General features: G+C 45.4%; 5 protein-coding genes across 10 annotated transcripts; 3 read left to right on the top strand and 2 right to left on the bottom strand.

The window, feature by feature from the left end:
- The first annotated feature begins 295 nt into the window (after positions 1-295).
- Positions 296-3,985, top strand: LOC100122738 (kinesin 14). The gene is made up of 6 exons (XM_001606287.6): positions 296-581; positions 845-890; positions 980-2,007; positions 2,086-2,371; positions 2,454-2,728; positions 2,807-3,985. Exons 3-6 carry the CDS (start codon positions 980-982, stop codon positions 3,213-3,215), a joined length of 1,998 nt encoding a protein of 665 aa, XP_001606337.3. The 5' UTR covers positions 296-581; positions 845-890; the 3' UTR covers positions 3,216-3,985.
- LOC100122728 (zinc finger CCHC domain-containing protein 8 homolog) lies at positions 3,190-6,625 on the bottom strand. Its single transcript, XM_001606279.6, has 7 exons — positions 6,104-6,625; positions 5,778-6,027; positions 5,402-5,700; positions 5,120-5,330; positions 4,871-5,051; positions 4,665-4,807; positions 3,190-4,590 (listed from the first exon to the last, which is right to left on the bottom strand). Exons 1-7 carry the CDS (start codon positions 6,388-6,390, stop codon positions 4,123-4,125), a joined length of 1,839 nt encoding a protein of 612 aa, XP_001606329.1. The 5' UTR covers positions 6,391-6,625; the 3' UTR covers positions 3,190-4,122.
- A 14-nt stretch (positions 6,626-6,639) lies between these two features.
- Positions 6,640-8,796, top strand: LOC100122719 (ankyrin repeat and MYND domain-containing protein 2). Of its 4 annotated transcripts, none has more exons than XM_001606271.6 (4): positions 6,640-7,035; positions 7,137-7,387; positions 7,505-7,882; positions 7,972-8,796. In XM_001606271.6, exons 2-4 carry the CDS (start codon positions 7,190-7,192, stop codon positions 8,629-8,631), a joined length of 1,236 nt encoding a protein of 411 aa, XP_001606321.1. In that variant the 5' UTR covers positions 6,640-7,035; positions 7,137-7,189; the 3' UTR covers positions 8,632-8,796. The 4 variants fall into 4 exon arrangements, with proteins under 4 accessions (XP_001606321.1, XP_008206470.1, XP_008206468.1 ...); XM_008208248.4 differs by having other exon boundaries at positions 6,790-7,027; positions 7,108-7,387; positions 7,972-8,785; XM_008208246.4 differs by having other exon boundaries at positions 6,837-7,035; positions 7,108-7,387; positions 7,972-8,785.
- Positions 8,797-9,005: 209 nt separating this feature from the next.
- Positions 9,006-10,663, bottom strand: LOC100117685 (complement component 1 Q subcomponent-binding protein, mitochondrial). The gene is made up of 5 exons (XM_008208244.4): positions 10,246-10,663; positions 9,966-10,116; positions 9,669-9,871; positions 9,337-9,425; positions 9,006-9,254 (listed from the first exon to the last, which is right to left on the bottom strand). The coding sequence occupies exons 1-5, from the start codon at positions 10,457-10,459 to the stop codon at positions 9,108-9,110; spliced, it is 804 nt and encodes a 267-aa protein (XP_008206466.1). The 5' UTR covers positions 10,460-10,663; the 3' UTR covers positions 9,006-9,107.
- Positions 10,664-11,674: 1,011 nt separating this feature from the next.
- On the top strand, positions 11,675-18,233 carry LOC100122708 (1-phosphatidylinositol 4,5-bisphosphate phosphodiesterase). Of its 3 annotated transcripts, XM_008208245.4 has the most exons (19): positions 11,681-11,878; positions 11,978-12,037; positions 12,152-12,292; positions 12,355-12,434; positions 12,510-12,645; positions 12,709-12,809; positions 12,890-13,056; positions 13,138-13,348; positions 13,421-13,679; positions 13,761-14,115; positions 14,191-14,348; positions 14,759-14,962; positions 15,042-15,240; positions 15,451-15,621; positions 15,811-15,957; positions 16,359-16,533; positions 16,619-16,822; positions 16,924-17,170; positions 17,244-18,233. In XM_008208245.4, exons 1-19 carry the CDS (start codon positions 11,708-11,710, stop codon positions 17,310-17,312), a joined length of 3,255 nt encoding a protein of 1,084 aa, XP_008206467.2. In that variant the 5' UTR covers positions 11,681-11,707; the 3' UTR covers positions 17,313-18,233. The 3 variants fall into 3 exon arrangements, with proteins under 3 accessions (XP_032454292.1, XP_008206467.2, XP_031783805.1); XM_032598401.1 differs by lacking the exon at positions 11,978-12,037 and having other exon boundaries at positions 11,675-11,923; positions 17,244-18,227; XM_031927945.2 differs by lacking the exon at positions 16,619-16,822.
- The last annotated feature ends 3,395 nt before the right edge of the window (positions 18,234-21,628 follow it).

Genomic DNA, 21,628 nt, shown 5'->3' with positions numbered 1-21,628 from the left:
TGCAACGATAGCAATTGTTAGTAATAATCGCGGATAAAGAGGAAAAAAACCAACATTTCGCTCTCCGCAGAAAATATATCACAATATGTAAACGAGCATACCTAATTTATTGCATGCTGACGCTATATTGCTTATTCAAAAAAGCAATGGCGACCAGTTCAAAAGCAGCGTATAGGATAGCCTGCGTACCACGTGATGGAAAACTCCTCGGCGATTGGCCGCCAAGCGAGACACGCCGAAACTTGTAAGAGAATTCAAAATCCTAACGCTTCTTTCAGACTGCCGTGCGTCAACTGTCGTTTTTGCCGACGAGAAGAGAGGCACACGCTGCACGGCCTAGGAAGCGCACTCGGAGCTGCAAGTGTCCTCCGATTTTGCCAAAATATACCCGATGAAGTATAACCGAGGGCCGAAGATAGAAACATGAGCACGAGCGATTCACGGAGTTCAAATTAAGAATCAGTTCGGGGAATTATTTGTGAAAGTGAAGGGAGTTTGACGTATTGTGCGCGAGGAGTGATCTCTGCGTGGTGAAGTTCAAGGGGAGACGAGCTGCATAAGTACAAAGTTCTTTTCTCGAGGTTCGAAAGCTTTTCGTTTATTCTGCACTTTTTCCTAAAGTTAACTCAATTGTAATGACTTCGGAACTCGATGATTGAGAAATATTTGGCCGAGTTTATGGGTTACGTAGGCATGTAAACAAACGTTTGTAGTGGCTGCTTATACTTTTTATCCATCTATTAATTGCTTTTTTCTCGAGTTTCTTGTGCGATTTATATGCGACATAGTTATTAATAATTATTGATGTACTGATTATTATTAATTTACGAAAATGTGGTTTCAGATCATAAGTACATTATTAAAAGACTCAGCTGCAGCTTCATTGCAGGGTAAGTGTATAATAGCCGAATGCGCTGTGTTTGATGCAGATTATAGAATCAAGGGCATACTAACTTATGTATTAAATTTTTTTTGTTAGATGGAATCTCGCCTTCCAAAGCTGAATTTTCAATTCAAAGTACCTGCTAGAACTGTGACTGGTAGCGCAACAATCAATTCCATTAAGTCAACAACTGCATCAAATGGAACTGATGCAGCAGAGAGTGTGACTAACAAAACATCACAGACTTTAACAAAAACTATGAGTACAACAAGCATTAATTCGAAATCGACAACAGATGAAAATAAAGCGCCATTAACACGTGCCAAAACCATGACTACATTATCAAGGACAAATACTGCAACAGTGGCCAGGGGAGTGCAGAAGCGGCCAGGACTTGCCAATAATACTATCGAATCTAAAAGAGCTAATTTGAGAACTACAATGAAGGCATCAGTAGCTAGGCCTGTTAGGCCTGCAACAGTTTCTGGTGTTTTGCCAAGGGCTGCAGCTACAGCAGCAACATCAGCAGCAGCAGCAGCAGCAAAAACAGCTGGTCCTAAACCAAACAAATGGGACTTTAAAGGACGATTGGAATATACTAGTAATGAGTTGACGGCGTTAAAGCAGAAACATAGGGAAATAACTACGGAATACAACAATATGCAAGATGAAATTACAAGTCTTAGAGAGAGTGAGAGCAGTAATAGATTTAAAGCTGAAAAGTTGGAAAAGGCTGCTGATATATTGAAAAAAGAAATAGAAGCTTTAAAAATGGAGATAGATACCCTGCAAAAAGAAAATAGTAGTTTAGTTAAACAATTACAAGACACTAAAGATTTATGCGACCAGAATGCTGCATCTCTAGATAAGTGTAAGGATGAGCTGAAAGTTAAAACAAATCTATTAACTGAGCAAGTTGATGTAATTACAGAATTGAAAAGTCAGTTAGAGCAGGAAAAGAAATCTAATGAGAAAAAAGAAACAAAAATTGAAAATTTAACAGAAATAGTTCAAACTATGGATAAAGATAGAAGAGCTCTACATAATTATATTCAAGAACTTAAAGGAAACATCAGAGTATTTTGTAGAGTAAGACCAAAGATCCCCAAAGAAGCAGGAAAAAAGTATGTATATACAAAGTTTACTATCTACATATATGATGCATTATCACCATAGATTGCAATTTAAACTAATTCTTTCAGTACCTGTACCATCAATTATCTTGATGAATGTACCCTTGAAGTAGGAAAATTAGAAGGAGAAGCTGGTAACAAAATGAAAACCCAGCGCCAAGAATTCAGCTTTGATAAAGTATTCCCACCAAATACATCTCAAGAAGACGTTTTCCAGGAATTATCAATGCTTGTGCAATCTGCCATCGAAGGCTACAATGTTTGTGTGTTTGCATACGGTCAAACTGGTTCAGGTAAAACTTATACAATGGAAGGATTTCCTGGCACAGATAATGAGGGCATGATTCCTAGGACGGTATGAACGACTTCTGACTACTTTACATTTCTCTAACTTATTATAGCACACGGGAGTTAACTTGGTGAGCTTTGTTTTCTAGGTCAAGCATATATTCAATGAAATGAAGCAATTCGAAATGCTGGGCTGGGAGTACAAGATTGAAGCAAGCTTTCTCGAAATTTACAATGAACAGATAGTTGATCTTCTCGACTATACGCGAAAGTCACACGAAATTAGGATGGCAGATAGTAAAGGAAGTGATCTTTACGTTAGTAATCTTCTAGTTCAAGAAATTAACAGTCCTGAAGAATTAAATCAATGTCTATTGATTGCTCAGGAAAACCGAGCAATGGCAGCGACACAATCCAACGAACGGTAAAATTATCGACGTATAAGTCAAGCGTTTGTACAATTTGAGAAATGAAACTAATAAAGAAAATATTTTATTTATAGATCATCACGGTCCCACTCTGTTGCGAGAATACGGTTGATAGGTACTCACAAGACTAAACAAGAAGTTTCCATTGGAAATTTGAATTTAGTCGACTTAGCTGGCTCTGAGCGGTTGAAGAACGAGGAAGCAGCGAGGGTCGCTGAGACAAAAAATATCAACAAGTCTTTGGCCAATTTAGGGCATGTCATTTTAGCGTTACTTCAAAAGCAAGACCACATACCTTACCGAAATTCAAAGCTAACTCATTTGCTCATGCCTTCTCTAGGAGGCAATTCCAAAACTCTTATGCTTTTAAATATCTCCCCTCTAGAAGAGTCATATAATGAAACGCTGAATTCATTGAGGTTTGGCAGCAATGTTAATAATTGTAAAACAGGTACTATTAAAAAGGTAAAGACTGTTTTATAAAAATCTTATCCAATTTGCATTTGATTACATTCAACGCCGAAACTGTACAAATTATACTACCAAAGTTGGCAAGAATGGAGTCTTCTTTGAGACTGATTCTGACATAAATATTTGGAGTAATCAACAAAAATACGAATATAATTTGGTCGAAAGAAAAAACAAATATGATTGACACGTTTCGCATTCAAAGTCATTGAATTATAAATATTGTTTTTAATGTGTACCATGATTATAGGAGATACGGCTATATACTGTCGGTATTCATTACGATTTCTCATTTTTATAATTTGACTTAGAAAATTGCTTATGATACATCTATTATCAATAAAGTTATAAGCTTTTTGCCTGTATAAGTTGTACAAGATGATTAATAATTTTTTACAGCAGAATTAAAAATTGTGTCTTTATATAAGATTCTATCAATTTAATATTATTTGACAATCATAACAAGTAGTTGTAACTTTTAAAAATTATTCCATATGAAAATAAAATAAAAGTATTGCAGAAAATTATTCTGCATGCTACAACGTTATTAAATCATTTGTGAATTATTATTATATTGTACAGATAATATTATAAATATATACACTTAACAAAAAGATGTCAATTGAGGTTTTAAAAGTTGTTTTTTAATCCATAGTAAATTGAGTAAAGTTTTTTTCAGGGTCTATGAGATTATGATATAATACCTTTTGAAACGATTTTAGTTGACTTTAGACTGCTAACTTAGAGTACAAAAACTTTTTTTATTAAAATTAAAAAATTACTTTGTAAAAAAAAGTTCTACATTCTTTTTTTAATTTGTAAATCGCAGCATTGATGCATTTTTGCTGCAATTTGAAAGGAAAATGTAACTTGACATACAATGTCGTACAAGCAGCTGACAATTGCAAATTCTATTTCTGTTTTATTCCTTTTGAAATTCTGCTACTGCGCTTCGAACTTTTTGCAACAATTCCGACATTTGATCATATTTACCAGTAGCGTCTGGTAAGTTTTCGAAGTTAATAACGTCACAAATGTCTTTCGAAAACTTTTCGGAAGATGGTAGTTTTCGGAAAGGCGAGGCACTTTTTAATATTGGCGTACCCAGATGTATAGACTTGACGATTTTGATAGTTTGCGTTTTCGATCCATTTTTTGGAGTAGAATTATTTACATTCATTTTATTTGAATCGGACTCCTTAGCATTTGCCGATTCTACTTCAGGTACTTCCGTCTCCACTGAGCCTGGATTAGATAATTTAGTTTTAGTGGAATCCGGATTCGAGTGAGAACTGGATTCGTCTAATTCAGCAAGCAATTGTTTGTGTTTAGTTTCTAGATCAACTAATGATGGGGAATCGTTTCTGGGTGATGGTGCTGTGCTTTCGTCCTAGAAAAAGACCCCAAACAAATTATTTGCGATCTTACGTTTTTCATTATTCTGTTAAGTAAAAGATAATATACATTTGAGTGATTGGAAAGGTCCTCTTGTGATGGGCTTTCAGAATCTTCCACTCCTGGGGGAGGTGGTGGTAGTTCTGGTCCGTTATCTTTTGGCAGTGGAGGTATAAATAAGTTTTTAACTGGCACACATTCGACTGGTGTATCTGAAAGAATCAGCGTCATTTACTTTAAGAGTATATACTTAAATTTTGCAAAGACAAATCTACCTTCAACTTCATCAATCTCCATTTCTCCTGGATTAACATCTGTCCTCACTATGGCATTAGCAGCATTCGGCATTTTTTTACGTTTGTACCCGTCGTCAACTTGTTTGTGACTTAAATAAGATATCATAGCATTTTTACTGGATTGTATTTGTACAGAAGATCCCCAGTACTCCATACCTTCCTATAAAATTAGGTTTGATGAAATTTCTTAGATTAAGAAAATGGTTGTCATTTTAAGTGCTTTCTTACGTCATGCACTCCTTCAGGATTTTCAACATTGAATCCAGGAAAGTTAATAATTTTCTTTATGTCATATTTATCTCTGTCCCCTGGACATATAATTTCGCCTTCTTCATCTGAGTTTACTTCCGCTTTTCCAGCATCATCAAATAGTGATAAACCTGAATGTTGCTGACGTGCTTCCTCTAACCAACCTGGTGGATAACCAAGTGATCTCATCCTAAAACATCATTAAAAGAATATGTAAATGCTGAATATATGATATGATTTTCAAGCATATATTAAGTTTACCTATAAATATGTCTTGGAAGTTCGTCATCCATTAGGCCCAGAGCTCTGCGCAAATTTGAACTTATTTGGCCGGGGACAAAGTGGCCATACTTTTGGTCATCCTCCAAGTGATACCTGGAATTTGTAGGCCCCCTCTTTGCAGCATGTTCTTTGCGATTTTTGTTTATGTTTGCATAATTACGGGGTTGATCACAATCGCGTAGACTATGATTGCCCATACAATTGAAACAAGTCATTTTTGGAGCAAAATCTTCTTTGATTTCTTTGTCTTCTTTAGGCTTCTCAAGACCTGTAAATTTCTAAAATAAGAATTCAGTTAAACACCTCACATGGCTATATAAATAAACTTTATATTAAAAAAATATGATCCACATACCTTGCCATACATAGGGATGTCGAGGTCATCTTGCATTTTAGGTTCATTCTCAATGGTAAACAGTAGATCATTGGGATGTTTATCTTCAATTATGCTTATGGATGAATCAAGTTCTGATGGATCTCCGTGCTCATCTTTGGCGTCAAATATCTGAAGCACCAAGTCTTCTATTGAAGTCGCAACTTTTCTCTTGCTGCTCTTTGACGATACGAGCTCTTTTAGAAAACACTCAATTCTTTTATGGTAGCTCCTGGAAAACCCCAATTCGTTTCGAAAATCAACGTTTTGACAGCCACAAAGGCGGTTTTCAAAAATAATAATCTCACCGAAAGGACGCAGGGTCTCTGAATACGACCTTAAGAATCGGCTCAGTCTTCTTCTTCCTCTTGGGCATTGGCGTAGGTGGCTCGCGCTCCTCGTCGATCACGACGAAACCAGGAGGCGCTGCACCCGGGGCCAAGGTCCCGTCGAAGATGACATCCGTCGTGTCCAGGATGATCTCGGAGAGGTTAGTTTCGTCGATGCAGTCGTTCTGGCTGACGCTCTCCTCCAGGCTCGTGTCCAGAGTTATCACCTCTGTCGGCGAGGCTGGGCTGCTCTGCGGAGAAGTCATTTTGCGCCGTTCCCCCGGGATGTCCCACGCAATTTCGTCAGGTCGATCTCCCGCCGGCAAACATCGGGTTGCCCCGTGTGTTTATTTTTCGAACAAACTGCTGATGCAGACGCAATAATGCTGAGGGACTACCTATATCTTATTGTTATGGCGAGATTCGCGTGGACACTTTTGGACTTTAAGGGTATGTTCTCATACATCGTCAAACTTGCCAATTCAATGCTTTCCATCTACTATAATTAAGCGATTATTCCGATTTATGCTACTTTTTATACTTTCGGTTCGGAACAGAAAAATTGTTTCATTCATTGTCTGCAAATTGACCTGCGGTATGGCATAATGTAGGTGTACCCATTTTCTCTGCGGAATTCATTTCGAAGCAGACTGCATTAGAACGCACCTTTATACGCGCGCGTCGAATGTCGGCTATCGCATATACCTATTATACCTGCGTATAGATATGCGCCTTGTATAGAACACTGATAGATAAAACAAGATAGCAGGTTGTTTACGGTAAATTTTTTCTTCCTTTTTCAAGACTATTGTTTGGGTTGTTCCATAAATGTACATATAATCAACGACGATCAGCTGATGCCAATAAGTTGAAAATATACTAAAACTCAGTCCTATAAGACAGGTACTTAGGTAGGTGTGCACATACACTGCTCGATTTTTTTCATCATTTTTGAGTCTTATCTCTTAACGGCATAACCTCAGCATCTTGCTCCGAAATTTCTCGATAACAGCATAGGAGCGGTCGGTACCTATACAGAGACACACACGGCTTCTCGCATCGAAGATGTCAAACGCGGAAAGCTTGCCGAATCTCCAGAAGGAGATCTTTGAGAAGATCAGCAACAATAAAACCGACGAACTGAAGGCTCTGCTGGCCGCTCATAAAATTAAAATCGACTTTATTGACGAGAATGGAATGAGCCCATTGCAGCATGCCTGCTATAAGGGTAACAAGGAAATTGTACAGATGCTTCTTGACCACGTAAGATTTCTTCTTGTTTTCCAAATTTTCGTACGATTTGTTAAGGTTTCAAATTCTTAGTTTTATGTCAGGATTCTTGTGATTTTTGCAAATTGCTGAACCAATTTCTTCTCACAGGGTGCCGATCCAAACCAGTGTAAACACGAACATCAATACACAGCCTTGCACTTTGCTGCTCTGAGCGGCAATGCAGACCTTTGTCAGCTTTTGATGTCATATGGTGCAAAAATGAGTGCAACCAACAGTGTCGGTAGGACTGCTGCCCAAATGGCAGCTTTTGTTGGAAATCACAATTGCGTAGCAACAATCAACAATTTTATTCCCAAAGCAGACATAGATTATTACATAAAACCGCAAGGTCTGCAAACAGAGCCAATGCTGCAACCACATTTAGCTGATTCCTTCCATTCATTTATAACACAGGTCAATGTTCACCCAGTTCGCGTCATTATGAATTTACAGAAGTTTCCAGGACTATTGGATAATTTGCCTATGGTGGGTGTCTTTTAGTAGTTTAATAAAATAATAATGCTATAAGCTTTTTTTTCATTTTTCCTTAATGCAGATGATTTATATTTTTTTAGATTCAAAAAGTTCTTGAAGCAATGCGACAAAGAGAAATGACCAGAGCAGAAGCTAATGAAGTGATGGCTTTCAAATATCATTACTTGAGTTGCGTGGTGGCTGAAGTTATCAAATGCCAAAAACGTCAAGAAGCTATGAAAGCTGATAAAATTGACAAAGAGAAGGGGCCTGATGAAAAAGTTGAAGAAAAGAGTGACGAGAAGAGGTCGGATGTCATAGAACTACTTGCTAAGAAATTTTTGAAATGCAAAAGTGATGGAACACTCGAGTATCAAGAATTATTTTTGAGAGAAACAGTAAGAGAGTTTCATTACAGAGAAAGTGCTATTTTTCGTCAGATGGTCGCTACTTTGGCTAGCTCAGATCCACCCAGTGCCATATCTGTCATTGCAGCAGCTATCAATGGACAGCGTGCTTTCACTGATAACGCACAAGATTGTGTCACTTGTGGAGAAGAAAAAGCCACAAAGAAATGCAGTAAATGTAAACAGGTCCAGTATTGTGATAGAGAGTGTCAGAGGCTACACTGGTTTATCCATAAAAAGACTTGTTCTCGTTTGATACAATTAAATACGTCAAATGCCAAAGTACCTGATCCAAATAGTGAACAAATAAGCAATGCAGTGACATCAAGACTTAAAAATTTAGATATCAATTAAATCTTATTTATTTGTATTTACATGTATAGTTACTACTTTATCATACGCATACACAAAATGTTTTACATATTCATTAATTTTATGTCTGTATTGATCTCGTGATTCTAAAACCTAAATCTAAAATTTAAATAACGGTGCTGTTTAAAAAATGGGAGCCATATTTTTTAATTGATTCATGACAAATTTTACTTTCTTTACACAAGTTCATCATCTTTTGGTGTGACCAATTCATATTATGCCAAAGAATTTTGTTGAACCTTTGCAAGTTAAGAACAATTTTTGTAAATTACTGTAGTTCCAGCAAAGCTAATCATGTGAAAAGTAAGGCATTTGGAATTTGTTTTATTGTAATTTTATAGCTTCAAGTGCATAACTTTGGTTTTGTAATGTAATTTTATTAACAACGCTTAATATTCTAATAGTAAGAGTACAGATTTTACATTCTATTTATCAAAGCAATATATAAAAACAAGGAATTATTTTGCTGTAAATTTAGAGAGGCCTTCCAGTAGACCAATGTATGCTGTGTGTTCATAGCTCGTACTTAATTCAACGAGTTTCTCTGCAAATTCATTTGAAATACCTTTTTCTTCCAAGTAGTTCATGAGGAGATCATACAAATACTGTAACAAAAATATGTGGTTGGTTAATGATCATGATAATCGACAGAATCAACCTTAAAAAAGAACAATCAACAAAACTTACCCCGTCAATAACTTCTCCACCAACAGCATATACATTCTCTGTGTGTTCTCCATCGTAAAGAGTGATTTCATCAATACCAAATATGTCGTCTGTAAAAAAGTAAATCATAATTTGTAAAGAGCGCTAAAGAAAACAAGATTATGTAAGCTTTTGCACAATGGCAATGTAACATTTCCATAGTTTTGCTTTTATTTTGTGGAGAAAATAAAAACTTGTCATGGAAAAATGTGTTGCTGTACCAAAGGTAAATTATCAGAAAGATTATTCAAAGGATCATCCTGTACTCAACGCTTTGGAAGAATAATCAAACGGGAGCAATGAAAGATGCGTACTGTAAGCGTCATCGGCTCCGGATGCTCCCGGTTCACTGTTGAACGAGCAGGAGAAAGAAAGATGCTGATTCCCTCGCTTGAAGTCGATTTCAAAGTTGGGTTTACTCTTCATCTCTCCGATGTCGGGCTTGTCCTCTCTGGGGTCGATCTCTGGCTCCGACTCTGTGTCGACGGTGTGGTTGACGTTGAAAGAGATTGTGATTCTGAAAGGAAGCGCAATCGGCGGTAAGAATCGTCGAGCCAACGTAGCTGGGTATGTAATATGCATAAGCAAAGATTTCAGCCGTCGCTTCTCACGTTTCATCAGCCTGTTGTTTGGTGAGCTTGACTTCGGCTCCGTTGAGCGACACCTTGAAGCCCTCGAGCTCGGTGGGAATAGTCTTGAGCTTGAGCGCCTTCTTCTCGGCGACGATTTCCTCCGCGAGGAACTCGACCAGCTCCTTCTCGGCTGCAAAGGGCAAAAGCCAATGTCGTGAAAATTGCGCGGAGCGGTCACGTGTTTTCCCGCAAATCGAGTATTAGCAGGCGGACGATGTTGCTCGAGAGGGCATCGTCAGAAAGCCGAGTATCGGAATACCTTTGGTGTGGGCGAACCTGCAGGAGACGCAGCCGCAGGGGTGCCTGTGGCTGCTTTTGGCGAAGCTGGCGGAGGCGCCGGACACGAGGCGGCCGTTGCTCAGTGCGCCGCTGAAGAGCCTCTGCTGGCCGGGCAAACGAGCTGCCGTCGCCGGGACTACGACGAGATTCCTGAGGCCCGGGAGCCTCAGCACGCTCCTGGCGATTCCGTTCATCCTGACTGACTGAGAGCTGAGGCCTGTCGCGTTCGTAATCTAGAGATGTAGACTATAGTATAGCGGAGGCTCGACCGCGTGGTGCCGGCTCGTACTCGGGAACTTGCGAGAATGCAAAGATGGTGGCCGGCGGGATGGCTATATATCATATCCTCTATACACGTTCGCCTGTATCGCGATTCGCGGCGCGGTTATCGCCTTTGGACTGTGCTGCTCCCTCTCGCTACACGACTATACTTGTAAGTATATAAGTACTGGAAAGGCCAATGGGAGACGGGAGAGAGGTGAAGAATTGGACAGTCGTCGCCGAGAGACCAGTGAGCTTGGAGATGGCGGACAAGAGGTTAGGCGTTGCCAGGAAATCGCGAAAAGGGTTCGTAAAGCTCGGAGTAGATTGGCGATGCGGTTATATACAATGCAGGATGAAGACACATTCACATATTCTGCGGGTATTTTCGAAACGCACGGCGAGCTGCATTTGAGAGCGCACTTTTTCTCGCAGCTCTCGTTCTATATAGCGAAACTCGCGCGCTGTACTTCTGGATCGACTTGTAAACACCATCGATTACGGCGCTGTCGTTGTACCTACGCTTGCAATTTCGCTGTCTTAACGTATCGAAAACTGTTTACGTAAAGATCCATTTTCAGCATTTTTTCGTTTGTTAACGAAGAATCAGTATGCGTGGCATACATCTCTCTTTCTTATTGCTTTCTCTTGTATGAAAATGATCCTATTAAAAAGTCACGAGCTTTGTATCGAGGCTCCCTGTTCTATAAATCGAATTAATTTCGATTCCTCCGTGAAAAAACACAACGTGTTTCTATGCCGCGGGTATAGGTCTGCAAATTACAGGGCACAAAAGCTCAAAATGCAGTCTAGATCGTCCGAGTCTGTAACTGCTACGCATAATTGAATCATTTTGATACGAACAAGAGTTGTGTAGTTAGAAGTAACGCAGGGCAAGCTGTCGTTATTTCCCCTCGAACCTTGAGCCTCCAAAGCCAAAGGCTTCATCGCATAACGGTGGCCTGCACAATACGATGGACGCACTGTACAATGTATCTGCATATAAGTATATGCCGGAACACAAGAAGAAAGCGGAGCTTCACGTGCAGAGCCACGCGAGGTGCAGCTGAAATCCAGGAAAATTGGATTTGGCCAATCGAATTAGCTCGCCGCCTCGGCAGTCGGTCTGCTCGGGCAGGCTCGGGCTGGCTCAGGCTGGCTCAGTCCGCGAGTCGGCGAGGATGACGAAAAAGTTCGAGTTCAACTGGCAGCGCGAGGTGCCCGCGCTGCTGCTCAACGGCACCGTCTGCGATCGCTGGGTCGAGACGAAGGAGAACACCGAGTTCGAAGCCAACTGCCTCTTCAAGGTCGACAAGTACGGCTTCTTCTTGTACTGGAAGAGCGATGGCAAGGTACGCGTGTCTCCGGCGGTAGGAACTGCGCCGCAGGAAGCTTAGGTATATAGATCAAAGTTCGCGCAAATTCACCGCTCTCGCTTTTCTCCTCCGCAGGACGGGGACGTCATCGAGCTCGCGCAGGTCAGCGATATCCGCTACGGCGGCGTGCCCGTGGTACGCGACTCTCTCTCTCTCTCTCTCTCTCTCTCTCTCTCTCTCTCTCTCATGCCCCTGAATTTTGCGATTGGCGCCCTGGCCAAACTCATTTGAACTCTCTGCTTGTCGCAGGAGCCCAAGCTGATGAACAAGATGAGCAAGCACGGAACGGCCGAGCAGATCGACGAGAAGAGCATCACGGTCTGCTCAGGCATCGACTACACCAACATCTTCTACCAGCATCTCATCTGCCCGGACGCCAAGACCGCGAAGGTGCTGCCTCGCTCCAAACGAGTAGTACCTACAATAACCGAGCGACGTTTTACCTCTTTCAGGACTGGCAGGCCGGGCTGCGCTACATCACGCACAACACCAAGGCGAGCAACGTGTGCCCGACGACGCAGCTGATGAAGCAGTAAGTTGCTCCTGGTGCGTTGTAATATGTATCTACGTGTGATCCAACTGCAGGCGAACCATTCGCTTTTCGCAGCTGGATGAAGCTGAGCTTCCAAGTCGATCCGAAGGGCAAGGTCCCCGTCAAGGTCATCACCAAAACCTTCGCTTCTGGCAAAACGGAGAAGCTCGTCTTCCAGGGCCTCAAGGAGCTGGGACTCCCGGACGGAAAAGTATTTATTTATGTATATTCGCATCTACGTACAGCTAATCTATATCCGCTTTTCTCCTTTCAGAACGACAAGATCGAGCCCGAAGCCTTCACGTTCGAAAAGTTCTACGCCCTCTACCACAAGATCTGCCCCCGAAACGACATCGAGGAGCTCTTCGGATCCATGTAAGTTGTTGAGTTTGCCGCTGTGCGCGTCAACTCTCGAATGCTAATGAAGCGCGCGGGCGACGTTTTCTGATTTTCAGAACGAAAGGCAGGGCCGAGCACATAACGCTGGAGCAGCTGGTGCAGTTCATGAACGAGAAGCAGAGGGATCCCAGGCTCAACGAAATCTTGTACCCCCTCTACACCGACAAAAGATGCACGGAAATCATCAACGATTACGAGCGCGACGAGGCGGCCAGGAACGCAAGTACGCCAATGCCAGTCGAGTGCGCTGCATCGTGTACTATCTCACACTCCATAGATAGATGAGCTCGTTGATCGTTCGCAGAGAAACTGTCAAAGGACGGATTCATCAGATACCTCATGTCGGACGAAAACGCGCCGGTCTTCCTGGAGAAGCTCGACGAGTGGATGGAGATGGACCAGCCCTTGTCCCACTACTACATAAACTCGAGTCACAACACCTACCTCAGCGGCAAGCAAATCGGCGCCAAGAGCAGCGTCGAGATGTACCGGCAAACGCTACTGGCCGGCTGCAGGTAAGCTCGGAGCTGCGCCGAAGAGCCTCTCTGCAGCTCCTACCTCTCAAAAACCCCCTCTCGGTCTCGCAGATGCGTCGAGCTCGATTGCTGGGACGGCAAGACGCCGGACGACGAGATCATCATCACTCACGGCAAAGCCATGTGCACGGACATTCTGTTCAAGGACGCGCTGATGGCCATCCGCGACTGCGCCTTCGTCACCTCCGAGTACCCCGTGATCCTCAGCATAGAGAACCACCTCTGCATGTCGAACCAGTACAAGATGGCCAAGTACTTTGACGAGATATTCGGCGAGCTTCTGCTGAAGGAGGCTCTTCCGGATTACCCGGTATAGTAGTAGTAGCCAGTTATATTCTCGTCACATTGCGGCAACTGACGTAGACCTTTCAAATGCGCGCGCTCTGCGCAGCTGTACGTCGAGGGACATCCGCTGCCACCTCCCTGCGCCATGAAGCGCAAGATTCTGATCAAGAACAAGCGCTTGAAACCAGAGGTGGAGAAGGTCGAGCTTGAGCTTTTCCTCTCGGGCAAGTTCGAGGCCAAGGACGAGGTGGTCGAGGACGCGACCGCCGCAGCCCCGCCGACCGCGGAGGCACCACCGGCTCCTCCAGCGGATGCCCCACCCGGAGATCCTGCAGCCGCCGGAGGCGAGGCAGCCGCGGCGCCGGCTTACACCGGCAGCGCGACGTCCTGCCATCCCCTTCTGTCGTCCATGATCAACTACGCGCAGCCCGTCAAGTTCCAGAGCTGGGAGCACGCCGAGAGTGAGGATTTGCTAACGTTTCGCTTTTTTATTTTTAATCGAAAATAGCTGCGTAACGGCATCGTTGTACCCGCAGAAAAGAATATCCACCACAACATGTCATCGTTTGAAGAGACCAAGGCTCTGAATTATCTGAAAACGTCGGGCGTTGAATTCGTCAATTACAACAAGCGTCAGATGAGCAGAATTTACCCAAAGGGTACCCGAGTGGATTCCTCCAATTACATGCCCCAGGTGACACGCTCAACTCGGCTTTATTCCATCATCGCCGCGCGCTTTCGTAATATTGCGACGTGACGGCCCACTGAAATATTCAGCCGCTCGATATGAATTAATTTACGTACTTTTATCATCGCGTGTATACGTATATAGGTTGAATATAAGGCGACGCGCAGCGCAGCTCGCTCCAGTCTTTATTATTAATTATCGGGGTTCGACGTCCTCGGGGTCGTTGGGACAGCCCGTCCCGACGACGACGACAACGACGACGACGACGACGACGACGACGATAACCAGTAACTCGATTATGTGCTGCGCAGTTATATAGCGAGAACCGGGAATAGATTTTGCCAGCGCGCGTTTGAGCGTTTTTACGTGAGATGCATTATCGCATTAATGCGATGTATTTTCTGTTCGGGATATAGGTGTTCTGGAACGCCGGCTGTCAGATGGTGGCTCTCAACTTTCAGACTCCGGATTTGCCCATGCAGCTCAATCAGGGCAAATTCGAGTACAACAACACGACGGGCTATCTGCTCAAGCCGGATTTCATGCGCAGGCCCGATCGAAGCTTCGACCCCTTCTCGGAAGGTGTGGACGGCGTTATCACTGCGACTTGCTCCGTCAGGGTGAGCATCGCGCCTTTTACTTTTATCCGCGCAAGATTTTTCATTTTCATTTTCGAATTTCGCCTGATGCTCCTCCTAGGTGATTGCCGGCCAATTTTTGTCCGATAAGAAAGTCGGAACATACGTCGAAGTGGACATGTACGGCCTGCCCGCAGACACCATAAAAAAAGAGTTCAGAACGCGCATGATCCCGGCCAACGGCTTGAATCCGGTCTACAACGAGGAGCCGTTCGTATTCCGCAAAGTCGTACTGCCGGATTTGGCTGTATTGAGAATCGGTAATTATATCAAAGTATCGAAATAGTTATGCGCAAGTGCCGATTTATGCAACGTAAACAAGCCGCACCGTGTAACTATTCTCAAACTAGTTTGATATATGCAGTGTTTGTAAATAATCGTAAACTTCACACTCGATGTGTGCATAATCATCACGTAACATCGAAAAAGGAAGTGCCTGCCTGAAACTGGTTTACATACTTTGCTCGCAGGTGTTTATGAAGAAAGCGGAAAACTACTCGGGCAGAGAATTCTGCCTCTCGACGGTTTGCAGGCGGGCTACAGGCACATCTCCCTAAAAACTGAAGCCAACTTCCCCATGGCTCTACCGATGTTGTTCTGTAACATCGAACTGTCGATCTATGTGCCTGATGGCTTTGGAGGTACGGTGAGGATGACTTGCTCGCTCTTCGCTGTTTTTATTATTTTTTATTATTCACTTGAATCGGAAATTTGAAAATTTTCGCGCAAATTACGTATAGTCTTTATTAAGCGCGGAGCGCCAAGCGCGCGAGCGAGAGAGAAGGAGAGAAAGAGAGAACGCTGACATGTCAAGGTGTTCGTGCTTTCAGATTTCATGGCGATGCTGTCGGATCCGGGAGCATTCACTAAGGGAGCAGAAAAACGAGATGAGGCCATGAAGGGGCTCGGTATCGAGCAGACCGACGCGAAGACCGAGGAAAAAAAGAAGAAGGAGGAAGAGGAGAGAAAAAAGAGAGGTTCGCCTCCTCCCTTCTATACGCCCATATCTATATACTTTTAGCAGACGCGAGCCAGCGCTGGGTTTTTTGTTTCTCTCATCAAGTACTCATTATCGGGGAGTATATTGTTAATTAAGCCACAGCGGGGCTCTGCGGGAGACAAAGAGAGGACATATGTACGGGGAAATTTAATGCAAGCTCCGTAATGGTATACTTTAGAAAATAAGAAAATTGCTAGTCTTGCGCGAGTTATTAAGTTTAACGGCGTTTATATTCCCGTGCGGATAGAGTGTTTTTTGTTTTGTCTAAGCGGAATGGACTTTTTTACCGATATGTTTTCATTTCGCAATTTTCGTTCATAGCGAGTACTTATTTGAATGCGTGCAAAAGTCGCTGGCTAATACGAAATGAATTTGCAGAGGAATTCAAATTGCCGCCTTGCACCTATGAAAATCTTCGCCGAGAGAAGTTCTTTAAACTGGGAAAGAAGATGAACAAAGAATTCGACACGATGAAGAAGAGGCATCTGAAGGAGCAGCAAACGATGCAGAAGAATCACTGCACCGCTATCGAGAAGCTGACAAAGGGAAAAGAGTAAGTTCAGAGCAAGATGTTCGGCGTGATGCAACTAAAGCGGCCAATCGCAATAAAAATAAACCGTGCGTTTCCTTCTCCGCAGTAAGAGCGCGCTTATTAACGATGCTAGCATTAAGAAACTCATTAGCGAGCAAACGACTCAATGGACGCAGATGATGGAGAAACAGCGAAAGGAAGAGTGGGAACTTCAGAAAGTTCAACTGGAAGCTTCGAAAGAGGAGATTAAAGCCTGCATTCCGGCTGTGCAAGCCAACCAGGTTAAGCTGTTAGAGGCGAAGCTTGCCAAGTAGGCATTTTTCCTCTCATACACTTTTCAGTATTATCTGGAGCGTAAATATTTGAGAAAAAGCCCTCTTGTGCGGGACTTTGAGATTTTGAACTTTGTAGGGACATCAAGGAAATGAATGCCAATCAAGCGAAAGTATCGGCCGAAACGGTCAAAGAAGTTATGAATGACAAAGCTTTGAAGACAAAGGGCGACAAGGACAGAAGGCTTAAGGAGAAGAAGGCGAACAACATAAAGAAATTCATGGACGAGCGGAAAAACATCGCCATAAAGCAGGGCCGGGAGAAGGAAAAGCTAACGAAAACCCACGAGAAGCAGGCTAAGGAGATCGATATGGATCTCGCAGGGGTAAGTAAATCGATGAGCTTGATTGTTCTCTGCTTTCAGTGCGGACTGCTGCAACTTGAAATTATTCTTTCAGTGTCTGGACATGTGGTCGAACGAGGCGGCTCAGATGGAGATTTCTGCAAAGACCGAGTTCTATGTGTGAGATCCAACGAGACAAAGGCAACGCCATTTCAATTTAGAAGATTTTACAATTTTCAGACACGTATTTTGCTATGCATATTAAGCTCTTGTACTTTGTTTAAATTGTTGAAATTTTCTCGTATTCCATATATTGTATACCTCGCCGCTACTCGAATTTCTACGAACGGGATGCGGAGAAAGATTTTCCTGCAGCGCGACGCGTTTATAATATAAACACGTCGCTTTGATTTCCTTGTGTGTGCATTGCGGATGAGAATCGACGACTGTACAGTCGACGAGATAATCGGCCCGCGCCTGGAGCGGCTTTCGGACGTGTGCGCAGTGCAGCAACAGTCGGGGCGATATATTTTGCAATCGCATCGCTCCGTCGACTGGCACCCGCGCGTGCATCTCGATAAGCGCAGAGGCGAAGAATAAACGAAGAAGCAGAGGCGAGAGACGCGAACCGATAGCGTGCCGGCGCATCGCATGCGTGCTCCCGGGGAGAAAACGGAAGCGTAAGGCCGCCGCGATTGAATAGTCATTGAACAGGTGAAACAGTTATAAGGCTTCCGCTTGTGCGGCGCAAGAGATCGCCTTTGTGCGCAAGGCTGCGTATGTGTGCGTGTGTGTGTGTCTGTGAGTGCGCGCGGAGAAACGAGTTTAGAAAGCTTTTGCGTACGCTCCTGATAAGCTGCAGACAGCGATACACTTTTGTGCATTGCTTTTTGTTGTTACGAGCGCGCGAGAGAGGAGCGGGGAGACAAGAATTTATTTTTCGAAAGCATTCTTCGAGTGTTCGTCCAACGTATACTCACTGCAATGTATATTACTTTTGGACAAAGTACGTTTGAAAGACTCGCTGATGTTAACTATCGAGTTGATCTCGGACGGTGATAAATGTTTATTTTGAAAATAAAAGATGCAGTCACATATACCTGTATCTTGTTGGGAGCTATTATTTTTAAAAATTTGGTTCGACCGCGCGGTTAGTCGGTGACACATATTACATATGCGCGTGTAGTCTGTTACATGCGTATATAGGTTAAACTTCCGGTTGCGCAAAAGTTGTGTAAAAACGATTAATTCGTTATGGCATACCAGTTTTACTAGCCTGTCCGTTTAGTGCGGCAGTAAAAAGTAATGCGAGGCAGTGCATGGTTATGCGCGCTCGGACTGACTTTTAAATTTGGCGGCATTTTTGTGTCGAGTCGACCTCCCGCGATGTTGCGGGTTGTTGTATACGCACAACAACACAATCCATCCCATCGTTGGCTAGAAGCAAAGGTAAGGGATTATACGTATGCTTACGTAAGCGAAGCGATGAGGAGACGTGTCGGTATACTATTATATTGTTTTTCTGAAAATGCACGTGACCGCAGAGTTAGGTCGCGCAGTTCCGGAAGGGCGCAGCAGCGCCCCCCGAAAAACGGACATCATCAGAGTGAACGAGAGGCGTGATCAGACGTGCTTTCATCGCAGCCGAGAGTAAGTATAGCGAGCAGAACTGCAGTAATCTACGATCTACTCGTCGAGAGGCAGGAGACAGAAGTGGAAGAGGATAAAAGGTGAGTTGCCGTGCTGTAGCTCCCCGCGACCGTTGCTCGAGTTGCTCGGCCCACACTCGGCGAGTCGGCGGCGCTTCCTCGTTCCCTTCCGTTCGGTACTTGCGGATAGCGTATAGTCTATCCAGGCATAGCCATCGGATGACGCGATAGAAGCATATAGGGGGCAGTAACCGGCTGCAGCGGCAGCAAGTGGGCCAAATCCGCGCGCGGGGATAACGGTGTGCTCTTCCTCGTTCCCGAGAATCTCTCTCGAGTACGGGCGACAGCGGAGGCGCGTACAAGTATCAACGTGCAGTTGAGGCAGGCACATACCGTTGGAGGAGGAGGAGGAGGAGGAGGAGGAGGAGGAGGCTCGGTTCACCAGGTCGCCGGAGCAAAGGCCCGCGCAGCCTCGTCGGCAGACTTCCTGCTCCCACTCGCTCGGCCTCTACTCTCGACGCTCGCGCGCGCACTGGGTCTCCATGCAGGAGAGCGTCGGAGAGTTCCCGTGACCTATCGTCCCCCCGCGATCCGCGATGCGGCACTCTGTGCAGTCGCCGCGTGGCTGTACCGTTGCTCGCTGCGACTCGCGCGCTGCAGGTGTGCGGCTGTGCGCGTCGTGTCTAGCCGCGGCGCCGGGGGGGCTGCATCTTCCGCGAAAAGAGCGGGAGAGTATCTGCATACAAAGCGCGCGGGCTCGTCACAACTCTTGCTAGTTGCTGTTGCGCAAGACGCCGATGCGCGCTCGTTCCGGTTAACGAGGGGACTTTTATGTATTTCGCGTGTATCGAGTCGCTAGCGCGTTTTTCAGCGCCGGCAACAATGAGCACTTTTCCACTGCAGGCGTATCGGATGCTCCCCGGCAGCGTACGTAACCGCGATTGTTCCTTCTCCGGATAATGCCTCGCTCCCTCGGCGTCTGCCAAGATTTCTCACGATTATTATTCATGCGGAGGCGCCTGCACCTATGAATATGCCCGGCCCTAGTCCCCGCATATTTGTGCGGAGCCTGAGGAGCTCATTGTTGCGCGCTGCGCACTTTGGCGCATCGTAATTTCTGAGATGACCCGAGAAAATCCAAAGGCCCGACGCTGCTCCCCTCTCTCTCTCTCTCTCTCTCTTTTATCTGCGATATGCACGGCCTAGAGTGTAGACTCGCGCGCGTAACGCAGTCCTTTGCTTCTTTGTGCGGGCGGTTCTCTTTGCGGCGGCGGCGGCGGCGGCCACTCTCCGTGATGAGATCTGTCGCGAGCTAGCATTAAAGTATTGCGCTCTCTCTCTCTCTCTCTCTGTCTCTCTTCGCTTTCTCTGCCGCGTACGCGCGTTCTCGCCCCCGAACAATGCCGCCCCCCGGGGGAAAAAAAATTCTCCGCAAGACGGCGACAGTCACTCGCCTCTGATTACACGGGCCATTATGCAAGCACAACCGACAGTGCAGAGTGCACATGCGAAAGGAGGATTACATCGCTCGCCTTTGTGACTCGCGGCTTCTGCCTCGGGAGGAATCCAAAGGGATTCGGCGTGACGCAATTCATCGGCGAATTACGGGCGAGGGTAACCGATTCAGCCAGCTTGGACCATCTGCGGGCAGTCGAATAAGCATTCTCTCGTGTCCGGGCTGGCTTTTTTTGGGGTGGGGGGGGGGGGGCGTCGAAGCCGATCCGTCGGAAAAAAATCACGCCCTTCCGCGGGGCGCAGCTTTGTAATTACCCGGCGATGCTCCGGCGCAACGAGCAGCACGCGACGCACGTGCAGTAGGGCTGCTTCGGAAGCTGCAGGAGAAAGGGGGACTTTCACACGCCCGCGGCCCCACCAGCCGCACTGCAGCTTCCAGCGTCGCACGTGTATAGGGAAACCGATTAAACGCGGGAGAGACGAAAGTCTGCTCGTGATCTCGTATTATCGCTGCTGCGGCGAGTCCGGAGTCCCCCTCGTTGGCCTCGTCGTCATTTAAATGGCCCGTGCAGGCTGCTGGTAGGATTGTCTTCGAGGAGGGTGCGGACTCGGCCGGTCGGGCCAGGATATTGCACGGCCGGGCACTTGTCGAGCGAGAGCGCCGGACAAACGATCCTCCTTCGTGGAATTGCGGGGGCCCGAAAATCCCGGCGCGTTTCCACCGTGTGACTTTCCTGAAAAAAGGAGAAGAAAGGAAGGAGCGCGTGCGCGCAGGGAAAATAAAGCCCCGCTCGCGCGCGTGTTATTTATCCCCCCGGAGAGAGGGGGAGAGCCTGAAAGAGCAGGTCCCTCGCTGCAGCGACGCAGGTGCAAACAAAGCCGGCGGAGGGAAGCCTCTCACGCGCTGCAGCGGTGGTCCCTTGGCCAGTTCGAGAGAGAGAGAGAGAGAGAGAGAGAGACCACGGTCGGCCCCTCCCGACACCGGATACTTTTGAATTCCATCGGATCGCGCTCGCGAGAGTCATCCCTACACCCTCGGAGGATGGATTTCGGATGGATTTCGCCCTCGTCGCCGGCGGAGGATGTGCGTGCGACTGCCTCGTTTCCAGTAATCGAGAACGGAGGAATCCGTACCGCACGCGCATAGCCTCTCGGCCAGCCTGTCGCATAGTGTATTACAAATAAGCGCAGCCTGCATTTTCCGGAGGGCCTCGCTCCGTTCGCCGTAATCGTCCGCTCGCATCGGCCAACAAATAACAAAGAGAGAGAGAGAGAGAGAGGGGGGGGGGAGAGGCTCTGGGTCAAAAGTTGCGGCGCATAACGAGGAGCCGGTGACAAATGATGCAGCCAGCGCGCTCAAAGGGGATACGAAGCACGCACAGGTCACTCTGTCAAG

The sequence above is a fragment of the Nasonia vitripennis genome, chromosome 3, assembly GCF_009193385.2.
Source record: "Nasonia vitripennis strain AsymCx chromosome 3, Nvit_psr_1.1, whole genome shotgun sequence".
Lineage (NCBI taxonomy): Eukaryota > Metazoa > Arthropoda > Insecta > Hymenoptera > Pteromalidae > Nasonia > Nasonia vitripennis.
Note: the sequence above shows the minus strand (reverse complement) of the source record. Positions and strands in the feature narration are given on the sequence as shown.

Coding starts and splice junctions, on each gene's coding strand:
- LOC100117685 (XM_008208244.4), bottom strand. CDS start 10,459: ATGAACGGAATCGCCAGGAGCGTGCTGAGGCTCCCGGGCCTCAGGAAT. Junction 9,872..9,965: donor AAACAACAGGCTGATGAAAC/GTGAGAAGCGAC, acceptor GCTTCCTTTCAG/AATCACAATCTCTTTCAACG. Junction 9,426..9,668: donor CGGAGCCGATGACGCTTACA/GTACGCATCTTT, acceptor ACTTTTTTACAG/ACGACATATTTGGTATTGAT.
- LOC100122719 (XM_001606271.6), top strand. CDS start 7,190: ATGTCAAACGCGGAAAGCTTGCCGAATCTCCAGAAGGAGATCTTTGAG. Junction 7,388..7,504: donor TACAGATGCTTCTTGACCAC/GTAAGATTTCTT, acceptor TTCTTCTCACAG/GGTGCCGATCCAAACCAGTG. Junction 7,883..7,971: donor TATTGGATAATTTGCCTATG/GTGGGTGTCTTT, acceptor ATATTTTTTTAG/ATTCAAAAAGTTCTTGAAGC.
- LOC100122708 (XM_008208245.4), top strand. CDS start 11,708: ATGACGAAAAAGTTCGAGTTCAACTGGCAGCGCGAGGTGCCCGCGCTG. Junction 13,680..13,760: donor AGGCTCTTCCGGATTACCCG/GTATAGTAGTAG, acceptor CGCTCTGCGCAG/CTGTACGTCGAGGGACATCC. Junction 14,963..15,041: donor CTGCGACTTGCTCCGTCAGG/GTGAGCATCGCG, acceptor TGCTCCTCCTAG/GTGATTGCCGGCCAATTTTT.
- LOC100122728 (XM_001606279.6), bottom strand. CDS start 6,390: ATGACTTCTCCGCAGAGCAGCCCAGCCTCGCCGACAGAGGTGATAACT. Junction 5,331..5,401: donor CTTCCAAGACATATTTATAG/GTAAACTTAATA, acceptor ATGATGTTTTAG/GATGAGATCACTTGGTTATC. Junction 5,052..5,119: donor ATCCTGAAGGAGTGCATGAC/GTAAGAAAGCAC, acceptor CTAATTTTATAG/GAAGGTATGGAGTACTGGGG.
- LOC100122738 (XM_001606287.6), top strand. CDS start 980: ATGGAATCTCGCCTTCCAAAGCTGAATTTTCAATTCAAAGTACCTGCT. Junction 2,008..2,085: donor CCCAAAGAAGCAGGAAAAAA/GTATGTATATAC, acceptor TAATTCTTTCAG/TACCTGTACCATCAATTATC. Junction 2,729..2,806: donor GCGACACAATCCAACGAACG/GTAAAATTATCG, acceptor TTTTATTTATAG/ATCATCACGGTCCCACTCTG.